Source organism: Tympanuchus pallidicinctus, unplaced genomic scaffold (assembly GCF_026119805.1).
Source record: "Tympanuchus pallidicinctus isolate F22 unplaced genomic scaffold, pur_lepc_1.0 scaffold7, whole genome shotgun sequence".
Classification (NCBI taxonomy): domain Eukaryota; kingdom Metazoa; phylum Chordata; class Aves; order Galliformes; family Phasianidae; genus Tympanuchus; species Tympanuchus pallidicinctus.
The window spans coordinates 8,431,518-8,450,705 of record NW_026294791.1 but is presented as its reverse complement, the minus strand read 5'-3'; the positions used below and the strand labels follow the sequence as shown (position 1 = coordinate 8,450,705).

The following is a 19,188-nucleotide window of genomic DNA, read 5'->3' as shown; positions in this document are numbered from 1 at the left end:
GTGGTTGGAGAGCAGCTCCCCCAGAACATCCCCACCAGGATAGTGCCCATCTCCCTGTCCAGCTCCTCCAGGACCACAGCCCATGGCAAGTCCCAGTGCCCGGCTCTTGGCTCAGTGACCAGAAAACAAACAGATTGAACAATCCCAAGGCAAAGCCTTTAACCCAGAGGCTGGAGACACTACCTCATCTTCAGGAGTGAGCACCCTGCTAGCCACAAACCAGCCTTGAGCCTGACAGGATGGCTGTGATGAAAGCCACTGTACCACCATGACCCAGGTCAAAGGAGCATGGGGATGTGCAGGATGCCAGCAGGGAGAGGAGAAATGGAGAGATGTGGAAAAGTGCCCATGGGAAGAGTTCATCTGTCACGTTCCCATCACCAAAAAGCACAATTGGAGCCTCCCAACCAGCCGCCAGTGTCCCATGAGATGCTCTAACCCCTGCATTTGCCTGAAACTCTCCAGCTTTGGAGATGATGAGAAAATGGGCAGCAACAGCCAAACCTCAAACCTGTTCCAACCCTCCAGTTGGTTTTAGCTTGCTCTCAGACATCGTTTCTATGCCAGAAACCCTCCTGCATCTGCCCTTGCTGGGCACATCCCACCACAGGGGTCTCACTGGGGATCCATCAAATGATGCTCATGCAGATTGGGGAGAGCAGCCGCCGCCTGTTCTGTGCAAGGAAGGGGATGCCAATGGGTGCTGCCCGAGGCAATTAGCCTGCGGCTCTGCTGTGGCCTAATTAGCTCATTTGCATAACTGGGCATAGGCTTAGGGGCGTGTTCAAAGCGAAGGCTCAGCCGATATCAAAGCAAGACTGGAAAACATCCTTGCACCCAGAGAGAGCTGCGATGGGGAGACCAGAGGGGGGTTACCCTGCTGCCAACAATTAATTTCACGTGGGACTGCTTCCATGCAGTCTCAGTTGCTCAGATAGAAATGGCCCTACCCTGGTGTCCCCATCATCCTGGGCATGTCCCCTGCCCTAACTCTCCTCCCTGGTGCTGGCTTTGGGGTGCTTGGAGCTGTGCCCCATGAGATGTTTGTTGGCAGCTGGGAAGGGTTAAAGGGAAGAGTGGGCAGGGAGCTGCCCCCGCTCTGCTATCACAGGGAGATGATAACCCCGTAAGAAGCTAATGATGCTGCAGAATGAGTCACTGTCCCCCACGCTCTCCAGATGTTCCAGCCCTTTTCTGGAGATCCCTGTCCTCTCCCCAGCCCACGTGCAAGGACAGAGGGACCCCATCCAGTGCCACAAAGCAGGAAAACACCCCCTATGCCCCCCAAAACCCTCCTCAGCCCCATACCAACTCCCTAAGCACAGAGCATGGTACGCACGTGGGGGTACCCCAGAGAGGGAGAAAGGTTAGGGGCTCCCTTTTCTTCCCTGTGGGAGTTGAGACCCTGCATGGCAGAACAAGGGAAGCCTCCTGGGGGGCAGGGGCTGAGGCTGAGTCAGGTGGGGTGGGAAATGATAGGATATCTCCCGGCAGCTGCAGCAAGGAGCTGTGAGTAAGACAGCCCCATGGTGTGTGCCTAAACTGCGGCAAAAGGAAAGTAGGAGGATGCTTGGCATGGCCCAGAAAAGGCTGGGGGTTTTGGGAACAAGAGGATTGAATGGAGCCTGGGAAGCAGCCATTCTGCTCTATTTGTGCCATGCACATGGACAGAGGTGATGGCTGCATCCCATATCCCACAGCCAGCTCAGGGGTCCCGTGTGCCCAACATCTGCAAGGAATGGCATGGGCTGAGCTGCAGTGTGCTGCCTCTGGGTCTGAGGTCCCCATGGCATAGTGGTACCCCAAACTTTGACATCCAGTGCTGAAGGAAGATTAAATCAGGACCTTTCTTCCCATCCATGCCTGCTGAAGGACCTGATCTCGGAGCCTCCCAGATATCCATCCCACTTGGGGGATTTCCCTGTGGAATTTCCCTGCCTTTGACTCAGCCTTATTGTCACGTCTCTGTGCCAGCCCTGCGGTCACCCTGAGCTTGGTGACTGCGGCACAGACCTGCCCTGAGCTCCTGCAGCCCTGGCTGGGATTTTCCCCACCGTGCACCCTGGTTTGGAGCGCTGGGACCCCTCCCTGGAGCCAAGATGGGGAAGGCGTGAGGCATGAGTCACAGGCGGCCACTGCCACTAATTCACCCTTCTTTCATCCCCACCAAATATAACAGATGAACTCATGCATCCTCCCAGGCTCTGACCGCTGCGGGGTTTATTTACAGGTACAAATGAAGAGTAGAGCCGCAGGCATTGGGGTGCATGGAGTAAAGTCATTGTGACGGGGCTGATGGCACGGCGTGGGGACACCGGAGTTCTTGGAGGCTCCATCCCCTTGAGAAGAGGATGGGGGGACACAGCCCCCACCATGCACTGATGCTGGGGGCGACGCGAGCACCCTGCTCCGACCCACTGCATTCTGCCCAGCAGCAGCTCACAGAGCCCACCGCCACCGCTAATCCCCACCGAGCCCTGACCTAATTCCCGGGCACGTGAGCGTGTCTCCAGGCAGACTGTGCTGCGCTGGGGCCGGAGATCAAAGCAGGGAGGATGGCAGTATGGCACCGCACGGCACCGCTCGCCTGGAGACAGCGGCTCCAATCCACTCTGCTGCTGCGGGATTCTCCCTGGCACCCGGCAGCTCCTGCCAAGTGGCTGCTTCAGCGCAGTCACGAGGAGAAGGCAGCTCCAGATTGGGACCCGGAGACAGTGCAGGGGGAGAGGACATCACCTATCAAAGCAGGAGGGGCTTGCACGTTTCATGCCAACGGGCAGTGGCATCAAACAGTGGCATCGCTCCAACCCCCGTGTGCAGCTCTGATCTAAAAGCTGTACTAAAGTCATCCTCTTAGCAGTGCTCAGATGTCCCCCTCCTGCAGGACACTGCCCTGTTCCTGTGGCAGTGGGGACAGCACCTGACTGAGTTCCACTATCCCAAATTTCAATGCGTTGGAGTAATGGAGCAGCTCTGGGGCTGGGGGACCCATGTCCCCCCCATCCCACCTGCACTTGCAGCTTTGACCCATCCCATCCCCATCACTGTCCCCATCCCCAGAACTGCAGCCACCACCAGTCCCCATGGGAGCCATTCTGGGGGAGGCATAGGGGCAGTCATGAGGCCATGGGTACACAACCAGAGGAGCCTCCTACTCCCTATCAAAATGTGAAATGCTCTTGTAGTGTAGGGAATGCTTCATTTTCTCAGACATGTTAAGATCTGAGAGTTTGAAAACCAACTACTTCAGCCCCTTCTCCTTTTTCTTGTGTTTTCTAGAAGTTTTTCCTCTCCATCTGCCAAACAGCAGCATGAATAGGGCATTCACTGGGACCCCAATGCCTCTTCCCCGGACCTGCTTTTCTCCCCAGCTGAGGCAGGATTCAGTTCCCATATCTGATTTCTCCCCATTCTCTGAAATTGACCTTGACTTTTGCCAACAGAGATGGGGTCCTGGCCACGGGGATGGAGACTACAGGGAGAACAGGGCCAAGTGTGACCCTCACACGCAGATCGCGCCCGCTCCCAACCCCCTTTTCCAGCACTGATGTTTTGCAGCCCAAATGCTACAAAACCCTGCAGGAAGATGCAGGGGGAGTGATGTCTGCATCTTGCACAGGGCTGAACATCACCCCCAGCTCAGAGCTGGGGGACCCCCACACTTCCCCTTGTGCAGTGGCTCCCTATGGGAAGCACTGGGGGGGCACACGGTGCCTGTTCCCCAGCCCGGCGGGGACTCTGCAGCCGGAGAGCAGAGAGCAGGGAAACGATGAGGTCATGTTGCTTAATATAGAGATTTCATCACAGCCCTTCTCCCCAGCAACACGGTCCGGCTGCTGCCGGCTCGGGCACTGCAGGGCTGTGCCTGGAGCCTGAGTGCCGCCCTCAGGTGCAGGGCACGGGGTGCCTCGGTGCACCCCACTTCCAGCAGTGAACCCCGTGTCCCCCATCTCCCAAATAGGAGCTTCGTTTTCCTCCTTCCTTTTTCTCTATTGCACTCACACGCTGTTTCTCAAATAGAAGCCTCAGAAGTTTGCAAAACAGATTCTAATAAAAGGCTGTAGCCAAAACCAACAATGTTTTACTTTCTGCCACTGACACTCTGTGCCAGCGCCCTGCAGTCTGTCCCATCCCCACTGTTGCACCCATATGGGCAGCATCCCAGCAGGACCAGACGAGTGCAGGGGGGCTCAGTGTGATCAGTGCCTTACTGATTCATACATAGGGCCATAAAGAGGTCGGAAACTAACCCAGCCCATGCTGATGGTGGCAAGAACCCGAGGGACACAAGGAAGGATGCAAGCATGGACTCACCTGCCAGAAGAGCCTCCTTCAGCTCAGTGTCAGCCAGCACACCAGGCTCTGATCGGTAGATCAGCTCACTGTCGAGACCTGTAGAACAGCAGGGAGACAGGGATCAGTCCTAGAGCCTCAAATCCTGCCTCTGACATGCCTGTGATAGAAGCGAGCAGGGACCCACACTGCAGGATCCCTCACTCTGCCCATGCTGCATGGATGCCAGCACGCTCAGGGCGAAGGACAGCTCTGGCAGTGCTCCAGGAGCACCAGTGACCATTGGCTGAGTGAGTGGTTGCCCCTTGGCTGCCCATACCTTGCTTTTCGAGTGCCTCGATGAGCCTGGCCACGGTCAGCAGTGCCTGCTCAGGGAGGGCTGGCTGCTCAGCGTGCTCTGCCTGCCCCGAGAGCCCTGTTGGGGAGAGATGGGGAGAAGGGCTTGAAGCATTCCTCCATTCCCAGTTTGTTATGTGCATTGCTTCCCTCTATCCCGCTTTCCTTTCCCCCTTTCTTTTTTCTTCCCTTCCCTTCTTCCTTCTCTCCTTTCTTCTGTCATTTCTCTCTTCCTTCCACCTTTTTTTTTTCCCCTTCCTTCCATCCAAATTTATTTTCCCTGTTGGTTGCCCCAGTAATCCTTTAATGGGAATTTAAATGCCTTTTTGTACTCACTACAGACATTTTGGAGATATCTGAGACTGCTTTAAACATTAAGGCTTTGTTCCTCAATCAGTATTCAAGAAATGGAGTCCTTAGGTAATACAAGAACCATAGCCCCATCTGTACATGTGTTGACACAGTGTTTCACAGCCACCTCCCTGAGAGAAGGTGAGTCCATAACAACCACCTTCATAGTCCATTTTACTTCCTTTTCTGTTTTTAGTAATCTCTCACTTCCAACCAGTGATGTAATTAATATTTCTCAAGAGGACACATCTTGTTTGTGGATGCTCCATCCATCTATCCACCACCCATCCGTTCATCCATCTCTCTCCCCTGCAGGCTCCTTGGTTTGAGATCAGTCCTTCTGATGAACCTCTGCCTGTGCAGGTTATGCACCTGAGGTTGCCAGAGAGAGTGCCTCAATGGGATATCAGTGATGGCACAGAGGGTGCTGCTGTCACCCCTGGCTTGGCCATGCCTTCTGAGATCACCATAGCACCACTGGGGAATATACAACATCTGGAGAAGCTGATGTCTCAAAAGCTCTTCTGCCTGTTTTGTGCAGCCAGCTGATCTGTTTTAGTGGAATTGTATTAAAAAATAATGGCTAATTAAATAAAGGTGTTGTGCTTTCCACAACAGCTGAGTTCAGTGTGACCAGCTTGCTCCCTGTGTTTGTTCCCTCTTCCATTCAGAAGACTGAGAGGTCCTGGAGGTGATGCTCATGGGAGGTGATGTTCATGGGACAACCAGTCAGGGACACAATAGCCTCCAAGCTCCTAGGAAGACCCCATGCAGCAAACAGCACTTGGCTCCATACCAAAGCCATTTTTAGGAAGTTATTTAATTTTTAAAAGACCATTCCTTCCTGTGGTTCCAGCCCTGGCTCTGGGGCATGTCTTGGAAATGCATTTCTTTCCTTGTGGGCTGAGCCCTTCCTCTGGCTGGAGAAAACCCAGGTCACCCTGTTTGGGGTCCCAGGGGCCCCAGCTGGCCCTGCAGCTCAGCAGATGCTGTTCTTTTCCAAAAAAAACCCTCCAAAGTTTGGAAATTTTCATTATAGGGAAAATCCCATCAGCTAGAGGATTTTAATTCAAATCAACTTTTAGTTCAAAACCACTCATCATCTGGCAGAGAGATGTCTCCTGTCGCAGTGTCCCTGTGCCAGGTGACAGTGCTCACATCCCCATGCAGTGGCAGTGGCCGAGGGGACAGGGACAGAGCATGCCCATAGGTGGCAGCACCCCTGCCCCAAACCTTGCTGGTAGCGGGTCAAAATCGTCTTGGTTTTACCTATTTTGTTCATTTTATTTGATTTTCCACTTGCCCAAGCCTTGATACATGCAGTGTGGGAGAGGGTCTGTGGGGAGGTTGAGGACATGCTGGGGCCTGGGGAGTCAGTGGGAGACCCCCACCTGAGCTTCACATGTGAGGCAATGATTTTTTGGGGTAGAAGCTGCTGTTTTGGATTCACTGACGTGCAGCCAAGCCCCTGCTTGCTGTTTCCCTGTGGGCTGGCAGCTCTCATTACCCAGAGGCTGGTGATGGATGGCCATGGACACACGGTCTCCGTGACCGGGGTTGATCCCAAGATATCTGCCCTTCGGCACTGAGTTTGATAGGGCTCTGCCCTCTGAATAGCTCGGGGAAGAAGACTGCTGGTGTGCCTCTGGGCTTAGCTGGGCAGGGGACACAGTATTCGCCCATCCAGGATGGCTGCACACAGCTGCTCGCTCCTTCTTACCAGTGCTGCAGGAGCAGCAGGACTGTGGCTGCCTTGGTGCATTTAGGGCATGAACTGGGTGCATTCATGGGCAAACACTGTCACCCACATTTTGGCAAGGGAAGACGGAGGTATCTCCCAGCCTCCCTGCTTGCAGGGAGCTGTAGGAGCTGCATGGCGAAGTCCATGGGCAGCAGGGTGGCAGCCGGCATCAGGGGATGTCGTCACCGGCAGCACTGCTGTGAGGGGGAGGGATGGGGGCAGCCAGGGGATGCTCTGTGCCCAGATCTCAGGCTGGATCCCACACAACTGGGAACAGCTGCAAAGCAGAGCCTGGAAACCTGCAGTAGATGCTATCCCTGCTCCCATCTCTCTGCTTCAGACAGCTCCCAGAGCAGAAAAGCAGCTCCCAGCATCTTACTGGGGTCCATCTGGGCCCTTCTAGAGGGCACAGCCCCAGACCCATGTTCTGCCCAATCCAAGGACTGAGCGGTCCCACTGCTGCTGTCTGGAACCATATTTTGGAGGGGAGTCCTCACCAGCAAGTGCCCATTCTGCTCCTCCAGCCCTGCACAGCAGCGATTTCTCCTCTGTCACATCTCACAGGAAAAGAGGATCATAGTGTGCAGGAGTTGGAACTAGATGATCTTTGAGATCTCTTCTAACCCAAGCCATTCTACGATTCATCCTACGATTCCCCCATCCCCACACTCACCCCAGGGCTGGCCGGCGGGCACAGGGGTCCCGGCGGGCGGCGGGGGCAATGGCCGTGTCTTGGCCTTGGTGGTGCTGATGCACACGGGGCCCAGGTACTCCACGTAGGTGCCGGGGAAGTGTCCGCGCTCCTTGGTGCGCTCGTTGAGGCCGTGCAGCCAGCCCTTGGGGCTGCGCTCGTCCCCGTCCTTGTAGTTGGGGGCAGAGAGTAGTGCAGCCCTGCTGACAGTCAGCACGTCCCCAGGGCTCAGCGCCAGGTCCTCCTCCCGCTCCTTCTGGTATTCATAGAGCGCACGGTACTGCAGCCCCTCTGAGGAGGCCATGGAGGGGATGCAGCAGGGAATGGCAGCGAGGAAGAAGAGATTGTTGCCTTGGAGAGGGTACCCTGACTCCTCCAGTCCCAAAATTCCACGCTGATGCTCAGTGAGGTTGGCTCAGGGATCACTGTGCTGTGAGCAAACGCCGCAGACCCACGCGCTGTCCCCTTCTCAGCCGGCTCTCCTTCCACCCTTCATCCTCCTGGTGCTGGGCTGCTCTGCTGGGGCAAAATGCAGCTCATCGGTGCCCCCAGCCCACGCCGTGCCCCCACCCAGCACTGGGCAAAACCATAGCCGGGCCAGCACTGCTGCTGTCGCGCACCGAGAAAGTACGGCAAGTCCGGAAAGTAGGGCAAGAGATCAAGCAACGTGCTTTTAAAATAGACACACGGGCTGAGCAGCCGCCCTGCAGCCCCAGAACAGCACACGGGGTTGTGCAAAAATACAGGATTTTAGTGATTTCTTTTGTTGTTGTCGTTGTTGTTAATTTAATTTTATTTTTTTTCCTTAATGGCTTTTAAATATCTCTGACATGTAACGGCAGGGAAAGGACCCCTTCTGCCTCTAGGATTGAAGTTAATTTGTTTGTTTATATATTTACGGACTGATTTTTATTTATTTATTTATTTATAAATATCCCTCGGGCAGATAACAGCAGGGAAATCCCCCACCACCACCACCACCACCCCCCCCTTATTTCCCTACGGGGAGATGGATGCAGGCGGCTGCTGAGCTCTCTGTCCATCCATCCATCCATCCATCCGTCCACCCATCCGCCCGCTGCCCCCCTCCCTCCCCCCCCGCCTTACCGGGCTCTGAGGCTGCCCCGGCCCCGGGGGGCGGCAGCGGGGAGCGGGGAGCGGGAGCGGAGCCGGCCCGGCCCCGGCGAGCAGCGCCGGGCGGTGATGTCAGCGTCCCCTCCTCCCGCCCGCCGGCACCGCAGAGCGGGGAGGGGGGGGGCAGCCTGCCTGTGGAGGGGGGGGGGCATGCCGCCTGCCTGCCTGGTGAAGGGAGGAGGTGATCGTGGGGATGGGGTGAGCCGGAGGGTCCCCTCGGGATCGGCTGGAGCTGATGGCAGCTCTAACATTGGAGCAAGGGGAGCAATGTGGTGTTGGGGGAATAGGGTGATGGGCTGCGGGTCTCATGTCTCAGCATCCAACCCATGCTCTGGGTACCCATCCCTTGGGAGCCGATCCCTTAGACACCATCCCTTGGGCAATTGTCCTTCAAGCACCCATAATTGGACACCCACTGTTGGGCATCTAAGCCTTGGACACTGATGCCATTGGTACCTGCTCCTTGAACGCTCATCCCTTGGGTACCCACGCTGTGGCACCCACCCCTTGGGCACCCGTCCTTCAGACATCCTCCCCATGGACATTCATCCCTTGGACATCCATCCCTTGGACATCCATCTTTTGGGCAACTCCTTCGAGCACCCAACATTGGTCACCTATGGTTGGATATTCATCCCTTGGACACCTATTCCTTTGGGAACCCACCCCTTTGGACACCCACCCCTTTGGACACCCACCCCTTTGGACATGCATTCCTGTGGCACTCATCCTTTGGACTCCACCCTTTGGACCCCATCCTTTGGGAGGTCATCTCTCAGCCATGCAGGGGCCATGAGGAGCTGCCGTAGAGAACCACAGCCCAGGGATGCTCCGCTTCCTCTCTCTCATTTACCCAGAAATGTTTCCCAGTCCAGGGTAAGGGTCAGGCACCCCATGAAACAACACAAGGCAGCACTCCTGCATGCAGAGAGGCTCCTTAAAAATGAACGAGGCAGTGATTAAGATTTAATAGGGCAGAACTTAATGGAGGGGGCTGGAACAGCAAAGCTCCTGGCTCAGTCATGCAGGGCTGTGCCCACCAGCAGCCTGTACCCAGGGTACTGCAGCTACATGCAACGAAAGCACCAGATCTCAGCTCTGTGTGCCTGGGAACCTCAGCAGAGCAGTTTCATTTGGGTATGGCTGAGATATCCAAATATTTGGCTGCCAGGAGGATACATCCCATCTATTTCTGCACTCTCTTCCCTGGAGCTATACCTACAGGACAGGAATTAGTGCAGCCAAAGGGCAGCCCTTGGTGTGAGCATCTCCAGGGGATGCCCTCAAGGCGACCACCTCAGCTCTCCCTGTTCCCCACTTTGCTTTGGGAAACCCTGGTGTGATCCCAGACATGGCTGTAGCTAAATGGAGCATAAATGCATGGATTCTAATTTGGTGGGGTGAGTGAGGCTGCAAACATGGAGCTGAGTGTTCCCAGCTGGAGAAATTGAGAAATAGGGTTTGATTGCCACTGTACACCAGCTGGTGCCACTCCTGATCCCTGTCCTCCCAGCACCCCAGGTACTGGGACAGATGGGCAGATGTTCCCAGCCGCAAACTGATGCTCATTGAGCTGGGGCCACCCCAAAATCCCACCAAGCCCAGCCTGCATGCCCTGCTCTCCATGGCCCCACATGGGGTTTGTTACCCTGTGCTTCCCAGGGAGGGAAACTGAGGCACAGCTCAGTGTCCCCATGGACATTAATCAAAGCAAGCCTCGCTGGTTGGGATGGACATGGGAATGCCACCGGGCTTGTCCTACTGTGGGCAGGCCAGGAGAGCCAGAAAATCCAGCCCTGGTTCCTAATAGGACAGTGGGGAGCACGCATCTCCAGGTGCGTGGGCAGGTGGGGGTGGGAAGCAGCCACAGCAGCACGTCCCGGGATTTTCCCCGGGGCTGTGAATGGAACTCCTTCATTGCAAACATTTATGAAATTGCCACAATTATTTGTGTGCCAGCAAAATTCTGCTCCCCGAGCAGCACTTAGCGATGGCTCCAACTCCCCCCTGACCCAACCCAGCTCCCAGAGGAGGCGGTGATGGACGCAGGCAGCAGGCGGGCAGGGTGGCTCGGGCAGCAGAGGGCAGCAAGGCACCGAGCACCTCGTCCAGGGCCCTCGTGGCTTTGCCAGCCCCAGGGGGTGGCCCTATGGTGGTGGGGGGAGCTCTATCGGAGGAGGCGGGCGCTGCTCGGGCGCTTAAAGGGCGGCGGGGCGGCGTGGGGCGGCAGAGTCGTAGCGTTGGGTTGGGATTGCTGGGGCTGTTCGCTGCTCAGGTAGGAGGGGGAGGGCGTTGTGGGGGGGAGCCGCTGGGGGGATGGGCTCTGGTAGGGCTGGGAGGGGGCTCGGTGGGGTTCTCTGTGCCCTAAACCCCAAGGAGGGAGGTTGGTGCTGGGTGTGGGATCCCGCTGGTAACGTCCATCTGCTCTCTCCAGGTGCAAACATGGGGTGCTTCACGTTCATCAAGGTCATGATGATCCTCTTCAACCTGATCATATTTGTAAGTGCTCTGGTGGCTGTCCCTTTCCAGAGTGACCTGGGCCCGTGCAGCTGGGATGGGGATACTGTGTGACTGGATGATTGTAGTTGTCTTTTCCAGCCTTAATGATTCCATGTGTGCCCTAATATTGTGGGGTCTCCTGCTCCGATGGTCTGTCTAAAGCTCGGTGAGGGAAAGCAGAGGACAGTGCAGGGCTTTGGGGACAGTGTTTGTTGCATCAGCCAACCTGAGTTTGAGTCTGTCCGTGTGCTGAGCTCTGGTGGGGTGCCCAGGAGCCCCAGTGTTGTTGGGTCCCACCTGCTGGGCTCTGTGTAGGGCAGCAGTGATTGCGGCTCAGCTGATGGAGGGCTCTGTGGGTCTGGTGAGGAGGATGAGCCTGGTGGGGGGAGATGGGATGGGATGGAAGCAGCCCCTGTGAGGAACGTGAGTTAGAATGGGAGCTGCTGAGGTGTGCAAAACACACCTGGCTGATCCAAATCAAGTCCCTGCTTGAAGTTCCCCAAAATAACATCATGGAGCAACAAGGCTGTTCCTCTCATCAAGAACCCCCCCCCAACTCCTCAAGCTCAGAAGCTGACACCTCTCTCTTCTCCCCAGCTCGGTGGTGGGACCCTCCTGGGCATTGGTATCTGGGTCACAGTGGATGGCAAGTCCTTCTTGGATATATTTGGGTCGCTTTCATCTAGCGTCATGCAGGTTGTGAATGTGAGCTACTTCCTCATCGTCATTGGGTGCATCTTGGTGGTGATCGGCTTCCTTGGGTGCTGCAGTGCCCAGAAGGAGAGCAAATGTCTTCTGATGACGGTAAGGATCTGTCAGTGCTTAGTTATGCTTCACCAATCCTTGTTGGATGTGGGTTGCTGGTGTGGGAGGTCTGGGAGATGGACTTCTCCATGGTAATGCCCTCCTGGGGTGTTCCCATATCATGGAGAGTTGGGTGAGCCTTGCAAAGACAATGCTGAGCTCCAACTCTGCCCTGGAAAGGGTGGTATTGGTCACTGGGAAATGGGTGGGTTTCTGGGAGGGGCACCTGTTGTTCTGACCTCCTTCCCCTCGCTGTCTCCTAGTTTTTCTCAGTGGTGCTGATCATCTTCATTGCTGAAATTGCTGCTGCTGTGGTGGTTCTGGTCTACACAAGTGTTGTGAGTGGCATACCTCATTCTTGGGCTGGGCTGCTTTGGGAAAACAAGAGGGACGTCAGCCACCTGCCTATGTGGACAGGTGGGGATGGCCTGGCCGTGTGGAGGGGCCGTCCAAGGAGCAGGGAGTGGGGGTTCCCATTGCCCTAAAGAAACAGGGGCTATCGTATGAGTTTTACCCATTTCTTTCTTTCAAACACCTCAGTCTAACATTAGCCAAGGCTGGATATCTCATGGTAGGAGTCACACAGGAGAAGTCCCTAATGCTTCGTGCTAAGCAAACCAACCCCTTATTATGCACTGGAAAATCCACCTGGGGAGAAAAGTGACTACTGCCAACCCATGTGCTCTGCTTCATTAGACACAGGAGAAGTCAACCGCAGGGCAAACGTCATTCCTGGCTCCCTGGGTTGTGTGACTCACCGTGCGTGGCCTCGCTGCCAAAACGTGCGGTTAGGGAGGTTGTCCAGCTGCCGTCGGGCTGATGCGGTGTGATGTGCTTTGGGTCCGATTGGCCTCGTCCCTAGGGGCTGAAACCAGTAGGGGCATGGGCGGCTCTTGGCTTCATGGAGCTCACCGGGATCTTCTCTGATGGTGTTTCTGTGCCTCTTCCTGCAGGCAGAGACGCTCCTGTCAGGATTGGTGACTCCTGTCTTGAAGGAGAAGTATGGGAAGGATGATGCTCTCACACAGATCTGGAACGTCACCATGAATGAGGTGCGCTGAGCCCAGGAGCCTGCACCCCTGGGTCGGGGCCGTGATGCTTCCAGCACAGGCCTGGTGGTGTCCCAGATGGGCTTATGGGGTAGAGATGGGGTTCTGCTCTGACCCTGCTTGGGGTCCAGAGGTCCCACGGCTGGGGCAAGAGCTGTTCCAGAATGTGGGGTGTTTCTCCTTGAACTCCCAGTGAGCTGGGCTGAGGGGGGTGATCTCCTCCATGGGGTAAAGAGGGCCTAGGAGGAGCATCTGGTGGGAGCATGAGCACAGAGACTTGTTGGAAACTCTCACCATCCCTCTCACTCTTTCTCCCTTTTAGGTCCACTGCTGTGGCCTAAATAACTACACAGACTTCGAGAACTCCCCATGGTATTTACAGAACAACTACACCTTCCCAAGACCCTGCTGCAAGTCTGCGTTGCCGTGCACCACTGCAGAGGCAGCACGCGACAATGTCACGGTATGAACACATGAGCAGCTCTGACCTTCCAGCAGCACCCAATCTGGGGGGGTGTGGGGGGAGGAATCCATCCTTCACCTCCAGCCTGAGTCCTGTCTTTTTTGTGTTGGGTCCCTCGGGGATGTGGTGGCTTTGGCCTGTTCGCAGTGGAGATGAACGTGCTGCTCTCATTGCCTGGTTCTAAATCCCCCAATTTCCTCATCCCAGGGGGATGAGATGAATTGTCTTCTGGAACCTCCAGGCCATCTCCATGGTCATGAAGTTCTGGGCTTGGGAACCTGCTGTATCTCTCTGGGACAGTGGGTCTCTGTGGCTGGGGGATCGCAGCCACTTGCTCACGCTCACCACTTGGTTGCCTTCTTCAGGGTTGTTTTGATCAGATCCTAGAAGAAATCAGGACAAACGCAGACGTGGTGGGTGGTGTGGCTGCTGGCATTGCTGCCCTGGAGGTGAGTCCCCAGGCCTTGCCATACTGCTCCCTCCTTATTCCTTGGGGGCTGGTGCAGCCCCGTGGGCCACCATCTGCCCTAGGATGGCTACTGAGCCTTCCTCCCTCTGCACACCTGCCTCTTCCTCCTCATGGGTGCTTCGACTGGGTGCTGTGGGCTTGTGTCCCCGTGCTGGAGGCACAGCTGGGACTCTGACTCTCCTTTTTCCTCCCAGCTTGCAGCCATGGTGGTCTCTATGTACCTGTACTGCTACCTGGACAAGAAGTGACCCTGCGAAGCAGCAAGAAGCCATACCCTCCCCTGCCCTGTGTTGGGGTGCTCCTGAGGGCCCCGCTGCTCCCCGGGCCTGATGCTGTCCCATGCACTGTGATTTATAGCTGTGGTTTGATCTACTGAGCTGGGATCTGTAGAGTTTATACATTGTATATTTTTGTACCGATACGCATCTGTACATAGAGATTTTTGTTGTTTTGGAGGGAGGAGCGCTGGATCTGATCTGCTGAGGCCAGCAGGAGGTAGGGCACAGGCTGAGCTCAGGGCTGTGAAACAGGCGCTGGCCTGGCCCTGCCCAACCCCTGTGGGCAGGTGGCCGTGGTGCTTCTGCCATGCTGGCACCTCCCTGTCCCCAGCCCTGTGCATGGGGCTGGTGCTTGCCCAGGGGCTGACGCCCGCACACTGCTGGCCGGAACCCTGCTCTGTGCTGCCCCTGCCCTGACATGAAGCGTAGCTCTGCTCCTGCACCCTGCTGTGATTTCAGCGTGAATTTGTGCTGTAAAGGAAAAGAAGAAATGATAATAAAAATCATCTTGGATATAAATCAATTTCTGCTGTGTTCAATAAACTCCTGTTCCTGCAGCTTCCTTCTACCTGTACCTGCTCTGCCTTCTCAGTGCTGAAACCCAACAGGGCTGTGTTTGCACAACAGTTATGGTTGGGAGCTGTGCAGCTCGCTTGCCCTCTGCCAGAGTCCTTCTGTGTTCTAAGCAGGACTGGAGCTGCAGGAGATTTTTCCTGGTGACTGTGTAAACCCAGTCCCCCCTGCAAACAGCCTTGGTACAACCCTGCTCCTGGGAGCTGAGCCCAGTGGGATGGGGGGGGGGTGGTGTCTGGCATTCCTGAAGCAGAAGCAGCCTGTCCTCTTGCAAATGCCCCCCTATTGGGATTTCAACCCATTTTCATCTGCCATCCCATGAGGTTTTAATGCTGCATTCTGCCGGCCCTGTCCTCGCAGCAGGGCCGGTTGTGGGACAGGTGCAGGACCTACTCCCACCCTGGGTGACTCAGCCTGGGGCCGTGCCCCATGGGAAGGGCTGCCACTCTTCCTCCTCTTTCTCAGCAATGGTACTGGTCCCGGTTTCACCACAACCCGTGACCTCAGGGCTGACGTCAGCGCTTTTTGTTCATAGTGTCCCATGCCGAGCAATGGAAGTGCTGGCACTGCCCCAACCTCCTTCCTGGAGGTGCAGGTAGGTGTTGCCCGTCCCCATGCTGGTGCAGGAGGTTTCTGCGGGCGATGCAGTTTCTGTGGCACTGTGTGATCCCCTCTGCCCGCAGGAACTTGAAAGACCAGTCTCTCCTTCCGGATGCGGATGGAGGCAAGGAGGAGACCAGTTCCTCCCTTCACTCTTTGGGGCTCAGCTCCTCCCACGTCTGTGGGGCAGCCATGGAGCAGAAGGTGTGAACCTGCCACAGGGGTGAGTGTCCCTGGTGGAAGGAGGACTCCATCCCTATGGGTTGGAAGCCCTGGCCCTGTGTATGGTGTTTTCATAGAATCACGTTTTCATAGAATCCCATAATCATTGAGGTTGGAAAAGACCATCACACAGTCCAATTCCAACCCACCCTACTGCACCCAATGCAATTGTCCCTCAGTGCCACATCCCCACGGTTCTCAAACACTTCCAGGAATGGGAATTCCCCCACCTCCCTGGGCAGCTGTGCCAGCACCCGCTAGTGCTGTGACATCAGCAGGTAAGGCCAAACACCTTGGGTGCATGTGACAACAGCAGAATCTTCCTTATTGTCCATGGTGATGTTCTTGGCCTTGCGTTCCTAACAGCTGATGGGATGTGTGTGCATCTGGGTGCGAGTGCTGCCAGTAGCGTTGCCTTGCACAGGGCTGAACCATGGGGTACAGCAACCTTCAGTCTCATATCCACCTGCCACGTATCTTCCAGCCCCTCTGGCCACTTGGCTTTGCTCTGACCAGTGAGCTGGTGGTGGGGACATGAGCGGGGTTTGCTTTTTGCAAAGAAATCATAGAATCATTAAGATTGGAAAAGGCCTGTCAGATCACCCAGGCCAGCCTCACCCCACCTCACCATGCCCACTGACCACATCCCTCAGCGTCACAGCTCCACCTGTGGTTCCTGAACACCAAGGATGATGACCCCACCAGCTCTCTGGGCAGCTCGTGCATCACAATTCTTTCTGAATAGAATTTTTTTCCTAATATCCAACCCAAACCAGTTGTGTTTGCTGCTGCCTTCTCCCATCTGCTGCCACCCCCCAAGCTCTCAAGCAATAGAGACCATCCTCTGATGCTCTCTTTGCCCCTGGTACCTGCTTTATGGGCTCAAATGGAAAATTTGACCCTACTTGAAAAGCAAGACAGAATCTACTGGGACAGGGGCAGAACTGCTTTCACACCTGGGAGCCCCAGAGTGGGGCTGGTGCACCTGATGAGATAGGTGCCACACACCAGCCAGAAACCCTGGATGCGTTTGCTACCAACATCATGTGCACTGGGGCAGGATGGCAGGCAGGGCTTGGCTCTGGAGGAAATGAGATTACCGCTTCTTTTTAGTTACCTTTGGTGGGGGCCAGTGACAACTGTCAGGAGGAGGAAGAATTGCAGCTGTTACACATTGTGCCCATAAAGGATGCAAATGAAAAACAAAGCAAACTCATCCATACTGCCTGTCCCAGAAGTGCCAGCTGTGAAGACATCCCCTCCTAATGTTCCCATTGGAGAGCAGAGGACACCCTCGAAGGGCATGGGAGAAGTGAGGTATTGCCACCTTCACCTGCTCCTTCTTCCTCCTTCTCACCCCACGATAACCCCCTGGGGCTGCTGCAGGTGGGGGTGTTTCCAGGCAGCTCCATGCCCAGATTTATGGCAGGGCTATCAGATAAGATGCTGTCAGGGATAGCAGAAATGCAGGGTGCTAGAGCTGATAGCAGGGCTGCTGGGTTAATCGTTAACGCTGTGCTGGGCAGGACGCAGCATAATAAAGTTCCAGTAACAATCCTCGATGCCCAGTTGAAGATTAATTTGCTGCCAGGCTTTGTTGTATATGGATGGGAGGTGGCCCATGGGAGGGGCACAACCATGCCGGGCGCTTGGGGACAGTCCACTGCCACTGGGACCAACGGAAAAAGTCTTTTCTTGGGGGCAGTTTAGGCACCTTGCCATCCCTCGACACCTTGGTGCCAGGGCTCTCTGTAAAGCAGAGGGTGTAAAAATGGGAAATCTGCTCTCCAAGTTGGGATAAACTTGGTTTCAATGCCTCTCTTGCAAGAACAGGGACAGGGCCAGCGTGTCCCAGGCGCTGGCACCCCTATAGCATGGAGAAGTCTTTACCTATGAGGATCAGGACATCATCCCATCCTCCTGTCTTTGCCTTGAGGACACCTCCCTCCATCCATGGAGCCATATTAATCAGCATTGCACTGAGGGCACTTCATGCTCCTCCAGCACCTGTGGGTACTGAGATGCCTACAGAACAAACACGATGCAAGAAAAAAAGCCACCAGAAATTATGCAAAATTACTCTTTCCCTCCCACCCCCAAGTTCTGGAAAGGTCAGATTTCATGCCAAGGCTATTTTGCTTTTGTTTAATTATCAGCCAGCTCCTGGGACATGGAGCAGCCTGGACAGGTTCTCCTTTGTAAGGCTGCACAAAGGCAGCGGGGCCGGGCTGCGGGGGGGCTGTGGGGCTCGGACCTGGGAACCAGGATTTGGATGACACCAGGGCCAAGGGGGGGTCGGGATACAGGAGCTGGTACATCCCTGCCTCACTCCTGTAAATGGAGCTCTGAGGAAACTAATAGCCCCTTGGGTTTTGATGTGTGTGGAAGGGAGGGGGAGATCTCACCCCCACCCACCTACCTTCCCAAGGGGCTGGGAGCTGGTACCCTATAACCCCATGGGGCTCTGCTGTTTCCACAGCACTCAGCTGGCAAAGACCCAGCACTGCAAGGATTGGTCTGTGGAGGAGGTGGATGCAATGGAGAGGTGATGGCTCTTCTCTGTCCCAGCACTGCCACACAGCTGGGGAAAAGCCTCTAGCATCTAGCTGCGCCTGCACCCTGGGAGGCAATGGGAGCAGGCTGGGCCTCACCCTGGGGAGTGGGTCTGGGCTGGTTGGGACTGACGGCTGCTACCTCCACATCCCAGTTTCATTTGGGTCCTGCTGACAACAGCCACTTTTGTGCCCTGCTCTTCTCAGAGCACAGGTCCCACCCCAGCCCTTGCCAGACCCCTACTCTATGGGTTGCACTGCTGGGAGAGGGCTCCAAGCACCTCCTTTTTATTTTGTCCTCACGAACACACTTGGGTTTAACAGCCGAGGCTGAGGCTGGCCTCATGTCCCCTCCTGCTGCCACTTCCTTGTGCTGTGACCTTGGGCAGAAGTTGGGCATGGAAGAAAAAAAAAAAAAAATCCCTCGTAGCCTATTTCACCAAGAGGAAAGAAGCCCAAATCCAACGGGAGCAGGCAGAAAGAACTGAGACCTGTTCTGGCTGCTCACTGCCCCCACCCCAGGGACACAGAGCTGCGAACCAAGGGGAAAAGCAGGGGATGAGGGCGGTAGTGGGCAGCACAGTGGCTCATTATACACGAGAGCCCATAGGCAGAGTTTCCGTCGGTTACTGAACCGCGGATAATAAAAAAAAGCCTGAGGAGGAAGCGGCAAACCTGCAGCAGCCACCCTGGCAGCAGGCAGGGCTTGGAGGACCTCTGCTGGCACCAGAGCGGCAACAGCTCCAGCGATGCTCAGTCAGAGATCTCACACTGGATTGCTCCCAGGACATCACCATGCATGCTATGGGCAGAAGAGGGAAAAAAAAACCCAACCGGACAGCCTCCTCTATGCCAAACTTACATCCCTTTCCTTTCTACAAACCTTTCCTTACTATGGTTCAGGGTTCAGCACACCATGCAGAGGGAACCAGGCTCTGTGCCAGCTCTCCCAGGACATACCAGAAGGCATAGAGCCCTTAAGGGCTGTTCCTTAGGAAATACATACCCAAAGCAGGATATCTGGACCAACAGCTCTGAGTGCAGGCTCCTGGCTGTTACAGAGTCCTGTAGGTGGCACAGAGGATGTGGATCTGTCCTTTCCAGGCAGACTGGCCAGGGCTGGGGATTTGAAC

At 55.6% G+C, this 19,188-nt stretch overlaps 2 protein-coding genes across 3 annotated transcripts in view; one reads left to right on the top strand and one right to left on the bottom strand.

The window, feature by feature from the left end:
- The window catches only part of PIK3R3 (phosphoinositide-3-kinase regulatory subunit 3), a 58,348-nt gene extending 49,716 nt beyond the window's left edge, over window positions 1-8,632 (bottom strand). Inside the window, exons 1-4 of one of the 2 annotated variants that reach the window (XM_052666100.1) lie at window positions 8,520-8,632; window positions 7,395-7,928; window positions 4,613-4,708; window positions 4,315-4,392 (exon numbers count right to left, since the gene is read on the bottom strand). In XM_052666100.1, the coding sequence (XP_052522060.1) occupies window positions 4,315-4,392; window positions 4,613-4,708; window positions 7,395-7,716 (496 nt within the window). In that variant the 5' untranslated portion in view covers window positions 7,717-7,928; window positions 8,520-8,632. Of the gene's footprint in view, window positions 1-4,314; window positions 4,393-4,612; window positions 4,709-7,394; window positions 7,931-8,519 lie in introns of those variants that run through there. The other variant, XM_052666101.1, reaches the window with a different exon arrangement.
- Window positions 8,633-10,748: 2,116 nt separating this feature from the next.
- TSPAN1 (tetraspanin 1) lies at window positions 10,749-14,627 on the top strand. Its single transcript, XM_052666770.1, has 8 exons — window positions 10,749-10,821; window positions 10,981-11,045; window positions 11,643-11,849; window positions 12,113-12,187; window positions 12,803-12,901; window positions 13,221-13,361; window positions 13,727-13,810; window positions 14,025-14,627. The coding sequence occupies exons 2-8, from the start codon at window positions 10,989-10,991 to the stop codon at window positions 14,076-14,078; spliced, it is 717 nt and encodes a 238-aa protein (XP_052522730.1). The 5' UTR covers window positions 10,749-10,821; window positions 10,981-10,988; the 3' UTR covers window positions 14,079-14,627.
- Window positions 14,628-19,188: the final 4,561 nt, after the last annotated feature.